Source organism: Amblyomma mixtum, chromosome 10 (assembly GCF_055824585.1).
Source record: "Amblyomma mixtum isolate Tamu chromosome 10, ASM5582458v1, whole genome shotgun sequence".
In the NCBI taxonomy this organism is placed as follows: Eukaryota; Metazoa; Arthropoda; class Arachnida; order Ixodida; family Ixodidae; genus Amblyomma; species Amblyomma mixtum.
In genome coordinates this window covers 28300799-28315554 of record NC_143021.1, presented here as the reverse complement: position 1 = coordinate 28315554, position 14756 = coordinate 28300799, and the positions used below count along the sequence as shown (strand labels likewise).

General features: G+C 46.7%; 1 protein-coding gene across 2 annotated transcripts in view; it reads left to right on the top strand.

Moving 5' to 3' along the window:
• Positions 1–14756, top strand: part of LOC149325458 (neprilysin-1-like) — a 77121-nt gene that overhangs the window by 43008 nt on the left and 19357 nt on the right. For both annotated transcript variants that reach the window (XM_089562918.1, XM_089562919.1), the window contains exons 14-15: positions 6636–6713; positions 7175–7287. In XM_089562918.1, coding sequence (XP_089419044.1) covers positions 6636–6713; positions 7175–7287 — 191 coding nt within the window. The remainder of the gene's footprint in view (positions 1–6635; positions 6714–7174; positions 7288–14756) is intronic.

Below are 14756 nucleotides of genomic sequence, written 5' to 3'. Positions count from 1 at the left end.
ACTTGCACGAGAGCGTGGTGTGAAGCGTCAGTCTTCCTTCTGCGCGGCGCGAAACTGCGGCCATGCAGACACGCATGATCGCCCGCAGTTGCCTTCGGTAGTAAAAGCAGGAGATTGCCTAGCTCATCTGAGGAACGCAAATCAAAAGTCCAATAAAACCCCCAGTGCTCACAATCCGTGTCATGCGCTTTACGAGCGCAAACCGGCACCATCAATGGACGTTTTGGACAGATCAACAAGCATAGTAGTAGTAGTAAAGACTTTTAATCGACCATAATTTACAGGCCGAGCATTTCGACCGCCTGGGCGACCAGAAGCCGCTGTTCTTCTTCCCCTTCAGCGCCAAGCCAGTCGAGCCAGGTGGTGATGGATAGAGAAGGTGGGGGGAAGGAACCCGACTGCTGAGCAGCCGGGCAATAGAAGAGGCAATGGGCCAGGTCCGCATAGATACAGGGGCAGTTGGGACAGGAAGGGTCCGATCGATAGCGATAGAGGAAGAGGCGGGACGGGGTGATAACTGCATTCGTCTCAATGTGCCGAAGAAGGCGAGACTCCGGCACCGTGAGTGATGGATGAGGGGGAGGCTAAAGGCGTTTGTCGAGGCGGAGCTCAAGGTAGACCTCTTTTATGGTGCGGCGAAGGGTGAGTCTCCCACCGTCCCCCGAGGGCTTGGGCCAGGGGATCAACGGTGCCCGGAAAAGTGTGTCACGGGCGAGCTGATGGCCAGCTCATTGCCGTCGATCCCTGAATTCCCAGGGACCCAGCGGAGGAAAACGATGGAAGGCTGCAGTGCGGAGACCGCTCGTTCGACCTCCTGTTGGAGAGAAGGGGTCAGGGTGCGTTTCTGTATGTGGTGTATAGCGGCTTGTGAGTCCGAATAGACTGTGTACTCTTGGAGAGAGGGAAGGAGGGAAAATGACTGGAGGGCATGCGCAATGGCGAGGACCTCAAGGGACAATGCGTCTGGAGGGTGTAGATACGGCCCGCTGGTGTGGGTTTCAGGAGCAGGGAGGTGTGGATGGTACAGGGCGTAGCCGCAGGAACCTCGAGGAGCCACGAAGGAGGCATCCGTGTAAGCTACACCCTGGGTATCAAAGAGAGGGGAATGGTGCTGTGCGGCCGCATGACGACGTCCGGTGTGCAGGACGGGGGACATGTTTGTCGGGAGGGGAAGGATACGAAGATTGGGGGCGGGGGTGGGAATAGGAGAGGTAAACGGGGAGATTGGAATGGGCGAGATACCCGCTTGAGTCTATAACCACTGACCCTGACGGGTAAGGGAAAGCCGGGCAAACTGCGAGTCACGATGGAGACTGAGAAGAGAACGAAGAGGATGGAAGAGGCCTGTGGCAAAGAGCTTAGTGGTAGAGGTAGTGATAGGGAGGTTGAGAGCTGCCTTGTAGAGGCCCACAAGGGCAGTCTCGAGAGCGTTAAGTTGAGTCTGAGTGAAGGAAGCGTAGGGTGCAAAGTACAAGACCTTGTTGAGGGCCAGCGCGTGGGCAACTCGGCACGCGTGAGCCTCGTGGAGACCTGAGCGTCTAGTGACCACGCGCCGCGGGAGGTGAGTTACAGAGTGACAGGTGGTGACAGCGCGGTGAAGGGATTGCACATTCTTAGCCGCACGCAAAGGGAAGCCAAGAACTTTGCACTGTGTGACGACAGGAATGGGAGAGCCAGAAAGGTGGAGAGAGACGAAGTGGTTGTGTGAGTGCTGGTAGGAGGAATGGTTGAGAAGGAGAAGTTTGGATTTCTCAGGAGCAGGAGAGAGGCCAGCGGTGGTGAGAAAAGAGTCGATGAGATCTAGGCCACGTTGCAGGGTGTCCTCTACGTGACCGGGAGAGCCAGATGAACACCAGAGAGTGATGTCATCGGCGTAAAATATATGATGCAGGTCGGGAATTTCAGCTAGCTGGGAGGCGAGAGGGGCCATACCGAGATTGAAAAGGGTAGGAGAGAGAACAGCACCTTGAGGAGTGCCACGGGGGAGGTGGTGGGGGTTAGACAAGTGGGTATCTACTCGAAAGCGAGCCACACGTTTAGAGACGAATGAGCGGATATAGGAGTACATGCGGGAGCCACAATCCAAAGAGGCGAGTTGAGAAAGGATGTGATCGTGGCAAACACCGTCAAAGGCCTTGCGAACATCGACGGTCACAAGTGCGTAAATTTGAGTAGGTGTAGGGGACAGGAACGTTTGCTGGAGAATCAGAAACATGTCCTGTGCACAGACGCGGCGTCGGAAGCCAATGAGAGAATGGGGGAAGAACTCCCGTGCCTCAAGAAAATCAGAGAGGCGAGTCAGAGCCATTCGCTCAAGGATCTTACCAACGCACGACGTCAGGGAGATTGGGCGGAGGTTAGAGAGAGAGGGAGGTTTGCCCGGTTTTGGAATCATAGAAATAAGGGAGGATGTCCAGGAGCTCGGCAAGCAGCCGCTCTCCCAGGCGTCATTGTAGGTTTGAAGGAGGAATTCTTTGGCGCTGTCAGGAAGGTTCCGAAGTGTGGTGTATGTAATGGCATCCTCGCCGGGAGCCGAGCGTTTAGAATTAGCAGTCAGAGCAGATTCGAGCTCCCGGAGATTGAAGCATTGGTCCAGATCGGGGTTAGGTCCACCCGAGTACACCGGGTAGGAGGGTGCCAGAGGGGGCGGGAGGTAGAGAGAGGCGAGTTGATCAAAAACTTCGGAGGGAGTCCCCTGAGTGAGGGCTTTAGCTAGAGTGGGAGCAAGGGCAGGCTTAGTGCCAAGGAGGTATTTAAAGAGAGACCATGTGGATCGCGAGTGCAATGCAGAATCAAGGTCATCACAAAGAGCACTCCAACGAGAGTGCTCGAGGGAGGCGCAGTGGGCGACGATCTCGGCCCGCAAAGCAGTGATCCGGGAGGAAAGTTGGGCATTGTGTGGTTGGGAGCGAAAGGAGCGTTGAAGACGTTTACGGCGACGCCATAAACGGAGAACGGGAGGATCTGGGTCTTGGATTGGGTAACGAGAGCGAACGCGACGGCTACTGGACGTGAGCGCTGCAGAGATGCGCGACGTCCAGTCGTCGTAGGATTGAAAGGAGTCGGAGGTGAGATTAGTGCGAAAAGCATGCCAGTCAGTGTGAATAATCGGATGACAGCGAGGGATGTGGGAGAGAGAGGTGGTGATATGGATGAGAAAGTGGTCACTTAGAAGAGTTTCGGCTGTCACCTGCCAGTGAAAGGAAAGTGAACCCCGAGAGAAAGTGAGGTCGGGTGTCGTAGGGCGTGGTGAGGCAGTGCCCGCTCGAGTAGGAGAGCCAGGAGTATTAAGAAGGGTGAGGTGGCGTTCCTGGGCACAAGCATATACATATACGACAATCACTAGTTCGTTCAAATGCAATCCTACAATCGACATGATTCCCCGTCTTAATAAATGATAATAACGTGAAGTCAAGTAAAGTCCGGGAGAGAAAAAGAAGAAGAAAACTATTATTAAAAGAAATTCGAGGCACGCCCCTTGGTCCCAGCGCGATCGCATTGTTCCCTAATAAACTTTCCCTTTCCAGATCCGCATTAAACCTTCAACGCACTTACAGCCTTCGTTGTTTAGAGCCACGGGGCATTACCATCTTCATAAAGTGTCTTCATTATTCGCCCGCCCAAACAACTTCATTATTTCTTTCTTGTAATCATCGCCAAATGAAACAATCCCCCCCCTCATGTGTTTTCATTCTAAAATGTTCTTTCTGCGAATGAACAACTTTTGACTCACAACCTCTGTCTCTCATTTGTCGCAACTTGTTTTCATTTTTTGCTCGTTTTGTAATTTTTTATCATTGTGTAATGATAGTCTCTTGTATGCTATCCCACTCCTGCTCTGGATTTTTACGGCCTGCTGTATTGTACATATAAACAATAAATACACCTATTGCATTCCAATGCACAGTTAGGCTTATGTCAGAATCTCCACACTATTTTTTTTTAAACAAGAGCGTTGCGCAAAAAGATGAACTTTTTCGAAAAAGCCTGCAGCCGCCCCGCACGCACTCCGGCTGGGGCGTGCCGTTTTCTAGAAGTTCTGATTCTTTTAAAAACAGGACCTCCGTTGGGCGCGCCATTGAAATCGCAGGGAGAAAACGTGGGACCGGTGCTGCGCCGCGCAGACAGGGCCGCAATGAGTTCAATTTAAAAGTATCTTTCTCTATTTGCACCCCATGCCCCGAAAGCACTGTCTAATGGCTCTAAAGACTTTTTAAAGCCAGAAAGAGGAAACCGCTTTATTACCAGCATAATATTAGGCGATCAACATGGAGGTGGCTTGGGGAGCCAAGACATTCGTTGACTGTCCCTCGTGACATCTTCGCGTATTGTTGTCACTGCCGTCTCTAACCCTCAAACCCATGTAGCCGTTCCTGATCGCAGCACTTAGGGCTCCAGGATAGCGGGCTATAAAAACAGCGGAAACTTTTTCCTGGGCACATTGCAGAAGTCACAAAGCCTCCCCGAACATTGGAAGTGATACCTTAGCAAACCAACATGAAGTGTTGTGAAGAAAAAAAATGATATCACTAGGGAGGACATGTAGAAGAGATGAGGAGGTGTGTTCAAACATGTGTTTGATTATAGAGGCAGCTTTAATGCCTAGTTTTGCGCTTCAAATTGTCATTTTTTTACTTACATTCATGTGTACCAATTACTCACTGAAGACACAAAACTACGCAGGAAACAGGACACAGAAAAGAAGCAGACAGGACGAGCGTAGACTAACAACTGATTTATTGGTCGAAAACAACCTTCCTTCAAAAGCAACGCATGCGCAACCAAACTTAACGCCCAAAGCAAAAGTACACAATCTTATCAACCTAAAAAGTCAAGTTCCTTCTTATACAAGTGAATTGATGCCTCGCTAACACATTTTTCCGCACCGTATCTAGCAATTTGCCAGGCTTCAAAGATCTCGCGTGCCTTCTTGTCCTTCGCGCAGCCTATAATCTTTGTTTGCTTGAAAAGCGGCGTACAAAATACTTGTTTATTCTTGTCATTGATCTTACAAGACTGGCAGTGCCTTGCTAAATGCTGCCCACCGTGCTGGCTCAAAGAGTTATTATGCTCCTGAAGGCGTTTATTAATGCAGCGCCCCGTCTGCCCTACATATACGGAACCACAGCTGAATGGGATCTCGTAGATAACTCCCATCTTACAGGCTACAAACTTAGGTCTGTGGTTGACTCCGCACCCTACTTTCTTTTGCAGGTTATTGTTAGTTAAGCGGCATAAACGAGACAGTTTACATGGGGCGGAAAAGAACACGTTAACACCAAATTTCCCTCCCACCTTCTTCAAACCGTGCGAAGTCTTGTGCACATAAGGAAGGACTTCAAACTTCTTCCTCTCGCTTTCATTGAGTTCTTGTTGGTTTTGCTTCAACCGTAGGGTTTTCAGCAAAGATTCTGCAACAGCTTTCAGAAGAGGAGGAGGAAAACCCGCAGAGTAAAGCCGGTCTACTTGACTGGAAAAACTACATTTCACCATGTGTGGACATGACTTGACAAGCGAAGATCTTAAACATGAGGTTGCGATTCCCCTTTTTACGAGCTTTGAGTGGCAGGAATCATAAGGTAGAAGAGCCTTCTTAGATCTTGGTAAATAGGCCCAGCACTGGGCCTATTTACCAAGATCTAAGAAGGCTCTTCTACCTTATGATTCCTGCCACTCAAAGCTCGTAAAAAGGGGAATCGCAACCTCATGTTTAAGATCTTCGCTTGTCAAGTCATGTCCACACATGGTGAAATGTAGTTTTTCCAGTCAAGTAGACCGGCTTTACTCTGCGGGTTTTCCTCCTCCTCTTCTGAAAGCTGTTGCAGAATCTTTGCTGAAAACCCTACGGTTGAAGCAAAACCAACAAGAACTCAATGAAAGCGAGAGGAAGAAGTTTGAAGTCCTTCCTTATGTGCACAAGACTTCGCACGGTTTGAAGAAGGTGGGAGGGAAATTTGGTGTTAACGTGTTCTTTTCCGCCCCATGTAAACTGTCTCGTTTATGCCGCTTAACTAACAATAACCTGCAAAAGAAAGTAGGGTGCGGAGTCAACCACAGACCTAAGTTTGTAGCCTGTAAGATGGGAGTTATCTACGAGATCCCATTCAGCTGTGGTTCCGTATATGTAGGGCAGACGGGGCGCTGCATTAATAAACGCCTTCAGGAGCATAATAACTCTTTGAGCCAGCACGGTGGGCAGCATTTAGCAAGGCACTGCCAGTCTTGTAAGATCAATGACAAGAATAAACAAGTATTTTGTACGCCGCTTTTCAAGCAAACAAAGATTATAGGCTGCGCGAAGGACAAGAAGGCACGCGAGATCTTTGAAGCCTGGCAAATTGCTAGATACGGTGCGGAAAAATGTGTTAGCGAGGCATCAATTCACTTGTATAAGAAGGAACTTGACTTTTTAGGTTGATAAGATTGTGTACTTTTGCTTTGGGCGTTAAGTTTGGTTGCGCATGCGTTGCTTTTGAAGGAAGGTTGTTTTCGACCAATAAATCAGTTGTTAGTCTACGCTCGTCCTGTCTGCTTCTTTTCTGTGTCCTGTTTCCTGCGTAGTTTTGTGTCTTCAGTATGTCTTACCAACTAGCCTCTCATCACACACTTCTAGAATACCAATTACTCACTTTCAGCTGAGAGACGTGAAGGTGAATCCGGGAGCTCCACTTTGGGTGATGTCCGAGGTTGAAGTTGACGAGTACTACGCCAGGGTAAGCATCCGCCGCTGGTAAATGTGGGGTTTCCTGCCCAGCACTAGTGATCCGAGAAGCCCGAGTGACGTCACCATCGTCTCGCATGACGTCATAATTAAACCGCAAGATAGTGACGTCTACAACAAAGAGAATAGGGGTAGGGTTTTAACGCAGTTATACTGAGTAGACATGCGATAGCATGTGTTTAGCTTGCTTGGCTCGTTCGTCGGCACGTCTTGCAATGGTATTAGACTCAGGTTAAGCTTTGATCGAGGTTAAGCTGGTCTGATACGATCTGATAAACCTTTCATTAGGTAATTCCTTAAAACACAAATCGTGACCTGTTTTATTCAACAACGCGAATTACTACAGACTGTGGTGTCCCGAAATTTCCTGACTGGCCCGAACCCATGATGAGTGTTTCGTGTGCGTTGATATTTGAAGTCCTGCTTTAATGAAAGTGCGAATCTTTTATTCAGATACCTGACCTCAAAAGAGAAGAATTTTTCGAAGCATCCTTGATCGTCATGAAGGAGTACGTTCTTAACGACTTCTTACGGCTCCGACGGTATGGCTACAAGTCAGACTTCGGGTGAGTCCATGCCTTTTCATTTCCTCGCGCGAAGATTCCCGCGCCAATGCTCACTGCATCGACTGGGTGGCGTTGCGGCGGTCTTAGAAATCACGGCGACCTTCTTGTGTACTATGGCACTGTGTTTGCAACGTATTCTGGAGTTCGAAGCAACTGGATGGCAGAAGTGAGTGGCTGGGGAGGGGGGGGGGGGGGGGGTGATGAGCTCGGTATGGTAGGAGTGTGTAGGTTGGTGGTTGCTGGAGGAGTCTGAAGGGTGAGATTGGGTGGAGGAAAAAGATGTCCGGGCAGTGGATGCAAGTCTTTGGAGGGTGGCGGCATCACACACAGCTACATGAACAGACGTTGAAGAAAGAGAGGGTAGTTCACACGGTCAGGGTAGTAAGCGCAATACCGGAGCGTTTCCTATTTATAGGAAAGTGGTATTGTCATAGCCCCACTTTAAGTGAGACAGCAACTGGGTTAGATTATAAATTAACTGAAAGAAGTGGGATAGAAAATGCCAAGTAAGTTATAGGCTTTACCAACCTGCTGCTTTGTGTATAAATTCGCTGAGAGCTGTTATTGGTCATAAATGTGAGGCGGAGGCGGCGGATGCGTAGCGCTGACGCTTCCTCCCCCCTTGCTTAGGAAGAATAGTTGCCAGCGCTACATTAGCGCCAACGCCACATCGGCGTTGTCGGCCCTTTCCGCGAACCTCTCTTGTTCCTGGCTCTTTGTTGTTTGCACCTTTATCCGCAGCTTCAATTTTTTATTTCAGCTGTGACAGTATAGTACTTGTTGCGCAAAGAAACCATTGTCTGTTCGTGTGCATGCGTGAGTGAGGGGGGGGGGGGGGTTGTAGAGATCGGAGCGGGTCGGCGACACTTCCGGGCACCCTCCCTTTCCTGAAGGCTTCTTCTCCGTAGCACCCTCCTGGTGGTGCACCTTCGGTCACCTACAAAATTCTACTGGCCTCAGTTGCACGATGGCTCAGGGTGGCCTGCGTAGAACGGCTGACGCCTGAAAACGAAGCATACGCGACCACAGGATGTGACGCAACGAATCTCTGTTAAGTGTTGCTGATATTCGTTTTTATATTGATCGGCTTCCCACTGCGTGTCTGAATTTCACTGCGATGCCTCTTTTTAGTTGCGTGGCTGCAATGACTTTTTTATGGTGGATGTGGGTGGGTAGTCTACTGCAGAGTGGCTAGTGATGTGATTTCAGTGATTTCAGTTGGCAGAGACAGCGGCAGCAGGAGCTCTTTCGGCTAAATTTTCTGCAACTGCATTACAGGTATCAATTCCTGATCTACCGGTGCAACACCATCATCGTGTCACTGTTATCATCGACAACTGTGACGGACTGACATCGACGGACTGACAAGGCTGCCACGCCCCAGCGTGCCAGGAAGCAACACGGCCACCAGGGGACATCAGGGATAAAAGAGCCGACACTGGAGAGCAGCCCTTTCAGTTGGCAGAGACAGCGGCAGCAGGAGCTCTTTCGGCTAAATTTTCTGCAACTGCATTACAGGTATCAATTCCTGATCTACCGGTGCAACACCATCATCGTGTCACTGTTATCATCGACAACTGTGACGGACTGACATCGACGGACTGACAAGGCTGCCACGCCCCAGCGTGCCAGGAAGCAACACGGCCACCAGGGGACATCAGGGATAAAAGAGCCGACACTGGAGAGCAGCCCTTTCAGTTGGCAGAGACAGCGGCAGCAGGAGCTCTTTCGGCTAAATTTTCTGCAACTGCATTACAGGTATCAATTCCTGATCTACCGGTGCAACACCATCATCGTGTCACTGTTATCATCGACAACTGTGACGGACTGACATCGACGGACTGACAAGGCTGCCACGCCCCAGCGTGCCAGGAAGCAACATGGCCACCAGGGGACATCAGGGATAAAAGAGCCGACACTGGAGAGCAGCCCTTTCAGTTGGCAGAGACAGCGGCAGCAGGAGCTCTTTCGGCTAAATTTTCTGCAACTGCATTACAGGTATGAGTGCATTCTGTAACTTACCCTCTCTACTACAAGTGACCTTTTTCCGCTGTCGCTGCCAACTGTGTTTTGAGTGTTTTGAGCATGCCGAGTGAGATAGAAAAATTGCGTGATCAGCTGCGGAAAGAATTTCGCGCCGAAATTGCAGCAATGCGCAGTGCAATAGAAAGGGATTTACGTAAAGAAACCCGTGAGCTGTCGCAGAGCGTAGATTTCTGCAGCAAGAATTATGATGACATGTCTGCCGAACTCTCAGCACTAAAGGAGGAAAACAAAACGTTAAAAGAAGAAAACGCTGCGCTATCTGCTGATCGCGACAGCTTACGGAACATGCTCCTTGCTTTTGAGCTTCGGCTGACCGATTTGGAGCAATACTCTCGAAACAGAAACCTGGAAATTAAAGGGCTTCCCGAAGCTGACAACGAAAACCTCCCCGACATCCTCCAAAAGATTGGAGAAGTAATCGAAGTGCCCATAACAGCTCAAGATATTGAAGCCTGCCACCGGGTTCCGGCTAAGAAGTTGACATGCCCAAATGTGATAGTGCAGTTTCGCAACCGATCGAAGCGTGATGCTTTCCTGAGTAAAGCAAAAGAAGCCAAAGCCACAACTGCTGATCTTGGTTACACTGATCTTGGTCAGACTGAAGGTTCTGCCGTGTATATTAACGAACACTTGTGCCCCACTCTGAAAAAGCTAATGAGCCTGACTGTGGCGAGGAAAAAGGATAAAAAATGGAAGTTTGCCTGGACAAAGAATGGGAAAATTTTCGCCAGGCAAAATGAGACTTCCACAACTGTGCGCATCACCTGCATGGGCGACTTGGACAAGATTGTCTAAGCCGCTGGTGCTGGTCACGCAGACCAATACTGCCGTCCTCAGAACACTATGCTATACCTGGAAAACAGTTTGCCTTGCAACATTCCTTTAAAGTGTTGTACACAGAACACAGTTTTTGCAGTCCATATAAATTCGCGATCTCTTATATCTAAACAGGAACATGTTTCAAACTTTCTTGATGAGTGCCGCATCCAGTTCGATGTGATAATGTTCACAGAAACGTGGTATCGTCTAGACAGTGACATGCTATCTATAGACGGGTACAGTCATTATTTTTTAAACAGAAGTGAAACTCGTGGTGGGGGCGTTGCGATGCATGTCAAGCAAAACATATCCTCCGACATTTTTAAACCATTTACGCGGATCACTAGGGATTATGAATCGTTGTGCGTACAAGCCGAAGAACAATTGTTTACTGTGGTATATCGGCCGCCAACTGGCCGCCATAGCATTTTCTTCGAGTTCGTTGAAGAAGTATTAGACTATGTTGCAGATAAAAATTATCGCTTGCTACTAGGTGGTGACTTCAATGTAAACATGGGCAGTGATAACGTTCATTCTTTACAGCTGAATAATATAGTGACTTCGTGCGGCTTCAAAAATGTGATTTCGACACCAACTCGCGTTTCGCTTACTGGACAATCATTGCTTGATCAGTTCATTGTAAACGCAGACACAGCAGTTGAAACTGCGGGCACTATAAGCTATGACATAAGTGATCATAGTCCCATCTTTATATCATATTCAAGCAATCTCTCCAAGAAAAAAATGCTTAAGCCTCCAATAATCTCTCGGTGCCTATCGACAGCAAACATGGATTCTTTTCGCGCGTGTGTTTCAGACGGTGACTGGTCTCTTGTATATGAGAAAACAAATGCGAACGATGCCTACAATGCATTCCTCTCTATTTTTCGCCGTTACTATGACACCTGCTTTCCATATAGACGAGTGAAATCGAATGGAAGTATAAGAAAGCCTTGGGTTGGGCCCGACCATCTGAAAATGATAAAGAAGAAAAACAAACTTTTCAAAAAATTCCTGGACACCAGAGAGCCATCTGCTTTCTTAAAATTCAAGAAATGCAGAAATAAGTTAAATGCGGAGCTAAGGAAAGCGAAGAAATTGTATTATAATAACCTTTTTACAAATACGTTAAAGAGTCGTCCTCATAAGGCATGGAATGTTATAAACATGGTGTTGAAGCGCCGAAATCCAAGGTTTTCAGCGGCAGAATTTCTAAGCAATACAAACCTCTCCGGTGTTGACTTAGCGGAACACTTTAATACTCATTTTGTCAACTTGACAAATACACAAGATAGCCTGAAAGCAGATTTCACCTTTCCATCTCGCTGCAGTGACACTCTTTTTCTTCAGCCAACCGATGAGGCAGAAATTTGTTCCACATTTCTGAACTTACATAACAGTAATGCCAAAGATGCTGACGACTTGCAAATAAAGCCGGTTAAATACGTTATTGATATCATCGCACCCTATTTATCGTATATATTTAACTTAGTGCTTGAATCAGGCTGTTTTCCAATCGCTATGAAGAAAGCAAGAGTATCCGTTATACATAAGGGGGGCGAAAAGAATGATATTAATAACTATCGACCGATATCTATACTTCCTGTATTTTCAAAAGGACTAGAAAAACTAATATTTGCACGTATTAACATCTTTTTCTTGAAGCATAGCTTACTAACCGACTGCCAGCACGGTTTCCGGAAAGGCAGGTGTACTGAAACGGCTTTACTTACAATGAAAGAACTTATAATTAACAACATTGACAACAACTACCTTACACTCGGCATATTTATTGACTATAGCAAAGCTTTTGACCGTCTAAATCATCAAATATTATTACACAAACTGTTTGCATATGGCTTACGTGGTGTATGTCATTCGTTGCTTGAATCTTACTTATGTGACCGGCAACAGTGTGTTTCTATTGACAATATCTGCTCGTCTTTTCAAACAGTTACCTCCGGCGTACCTCAAGGTAGTGTTCTGGGGCCGTTTTTGTTCAATGTATATATTAATGACGCTGTTGAAAATAGAAATACTGCATCATTTGTGCTTTATGCTGATGATATGAGCATGTTTGTTTCTGGCAAACATATTAGTGCAGTTCTAGCGGAAGCTCAATCTGAATTGCTGAAAATTTGGGATTGGTCAAATCTTAATGGACTAAAAATTAATACAACTAAAACTAAAGGTGTACTGTTCAAAGCCAGAAACAAACATGTGGATATAAACCACCCTCTTGTACTTGGTCCTGAAGTGATAACATTAGTTGATAAACTTAAATATTGGGTGTAACCTTCTCCGCTGATATGACATGGACTAGTCATATCGAATCATTATCAAAACACCTATCAGCAGCAGCAGGTGCAGTATCACGATGCCGGCATCTCTTACCAGTGAAAGCCAGACTCCAAGTTTACCACGCTCTTTTTGCTTCTAGAATTAATTACTGTACACTTGTGTGGGCTACAACGAGCCTTAAGAATCTGTGCATTCTTCATCGTTTGCAAAAGAAAGTTTTGCGCTACATTGGCAATCTCCCACGACTACATGCAACCGGCCAGTTATTTGCAGATTTTGGCATTATCAATGTGATGACTGTCTTTGAATTCCGCTTAGTCTACTCGTTGTTCTTTTCAAGTGAAGATTTTAAAGCATTTTTAACCGCTTCTTCTTGCTTAACTAGTCAAAGAAGTGATCCCCGAACCCGTGCTTCAGATATGTGGTTTCTACCACATCGTCGCACGGGATACTTACTTCAATCACTTACATACCAGGTTCCCTTTGTGCTGAATAAACATGAAAAACTGCGTGCTGATTTCACTACTTTTACTCGGAGACAAGTTCGCGAATATTTCATGAAACGTTGAAACAATCCTTTTGATGCTTTGATTGTATCCCTCTGGTAATACCATCATGTTGCACTGTTATTTTGGTAACCACATATCTATTCTTTATACCTGCGTTTATACCTGCGTTTATACCTGCGTCTATACCTGCGTCTATACCTGCGTCTATACCTGCGTCTATACCTGCGTTTATACCTGCGTTTATACCTGCGTTTATAACTGCGTTTATAACTGCGTTTATAACTGCGTTTATAACTGTGTTTATAACTGTGTTTATACCTGTGTTTATACCTGTGTTTATACCTGTGTTTATACCTGTGTTTACACCTGTGTTTACACCTGTGTTTATGCTTGTGTTTATGCCTGTAATATGTTCCATGTAAAGCAGCTTCCTGCTAAAACTGTCGCCTGCTGATGTATGCGAGGGCCCTCGGCACTCTCAAGCAGTGAGAAACTGCTTTTTCGCTGAGGTGCCCCCCAACCTAGAGTTGGAAAATAAACATTGAATTGAATTGAATTGAATGTGGCCTACTGGAGTGGGCTTATGAACATGCTGAAGTCCATTTCTCCTAATATGCACACATCGCCAACGGTTAGCGCAACACATGTTTTCAGAGACCAAATCCATTCAACCTAGGTTTCTTTGTTCCTGAAAACGTCATAAGTGCGTCTCCGTGCTTGCGAAACAACGTTGCATTAACTGAAGATAAACGGTTTCAACGGTACACAATCAGTTGTTCCTCAAAGTTTTCGCTTCAGAATTAGTAGGGCAAATCTGTCGGCATTGTTCGTAGTGACTAAATATTAGGTTTGTTCAGCGCAAAAACACTACTTGTGAACCAATATTATGAGATATACTTCTGCTTTACTGAACACTTGGTTTTCCCATAATTATTGCTATGTGGTCGCTAGTAATTTGCTGGATGCCCAAGTGAACTGCTGAACCGTGAACTACTGAACGAGTTGGTTTTTCATGTTCTATAAGCTCTGTACAGTTGTCTTTGTCTTGTAATTATGCATAACCGTCTTAGTTCGGAGTAAATCGAACAGAACAATTTTTGCAGATCCGCATTGTAGCGTTAGGTTCTAGTGCAGCCTATCAAGGACGCAATTAAGAATCGAGGTTCGTTCTTCGGGTTCCACCAAACGTACCCCACCGTCCATGGCGGTTCAACAGACGACATCAGGCAACACTTGACTTGAGGGAAGGTAAAGTGATGCTTTATACAGAAATTTACATATTTACAGCAGATTAAGCAGCGAGCACAAGAACATGGATCTGGCTAAGGAAAAGTCTTCCTTCCTTGGCATCGCCGAGGACGCAAGGGACGTGAATCTAGGTCAGAACGATTTTTCAGGCTCCTCAACTTGGTTTTAAAGACCTAGGACCTGGTCCACAATTAGCCTCACCCAATCGCAACAACCTAAACACGTGACTGGTTTACAAACTACATGGCACACCTTCCAATTTTTTCAATATTCAAAGCCCTCTCCCTGAAATACGCAGTGCGAAAAGAACATCAAAATTGCTTTGATAAAATTGGCATTCCAGGAATGGACCTAAAAATGATATGCCCACTATAGGTTACGTGCCATGTTCAATACTCCCACAGTATTATACAAAATCTTTCTGCTACAAAATAAAAAGAAAAACACATGAAAAGACATCAAAAACGCTCCCACTTGTCGCCAGCTTCCTGAAGACTCGTGACCGTGGCGGCTCCCACCATTAGGGCATTATCGGCCTGAAACGAG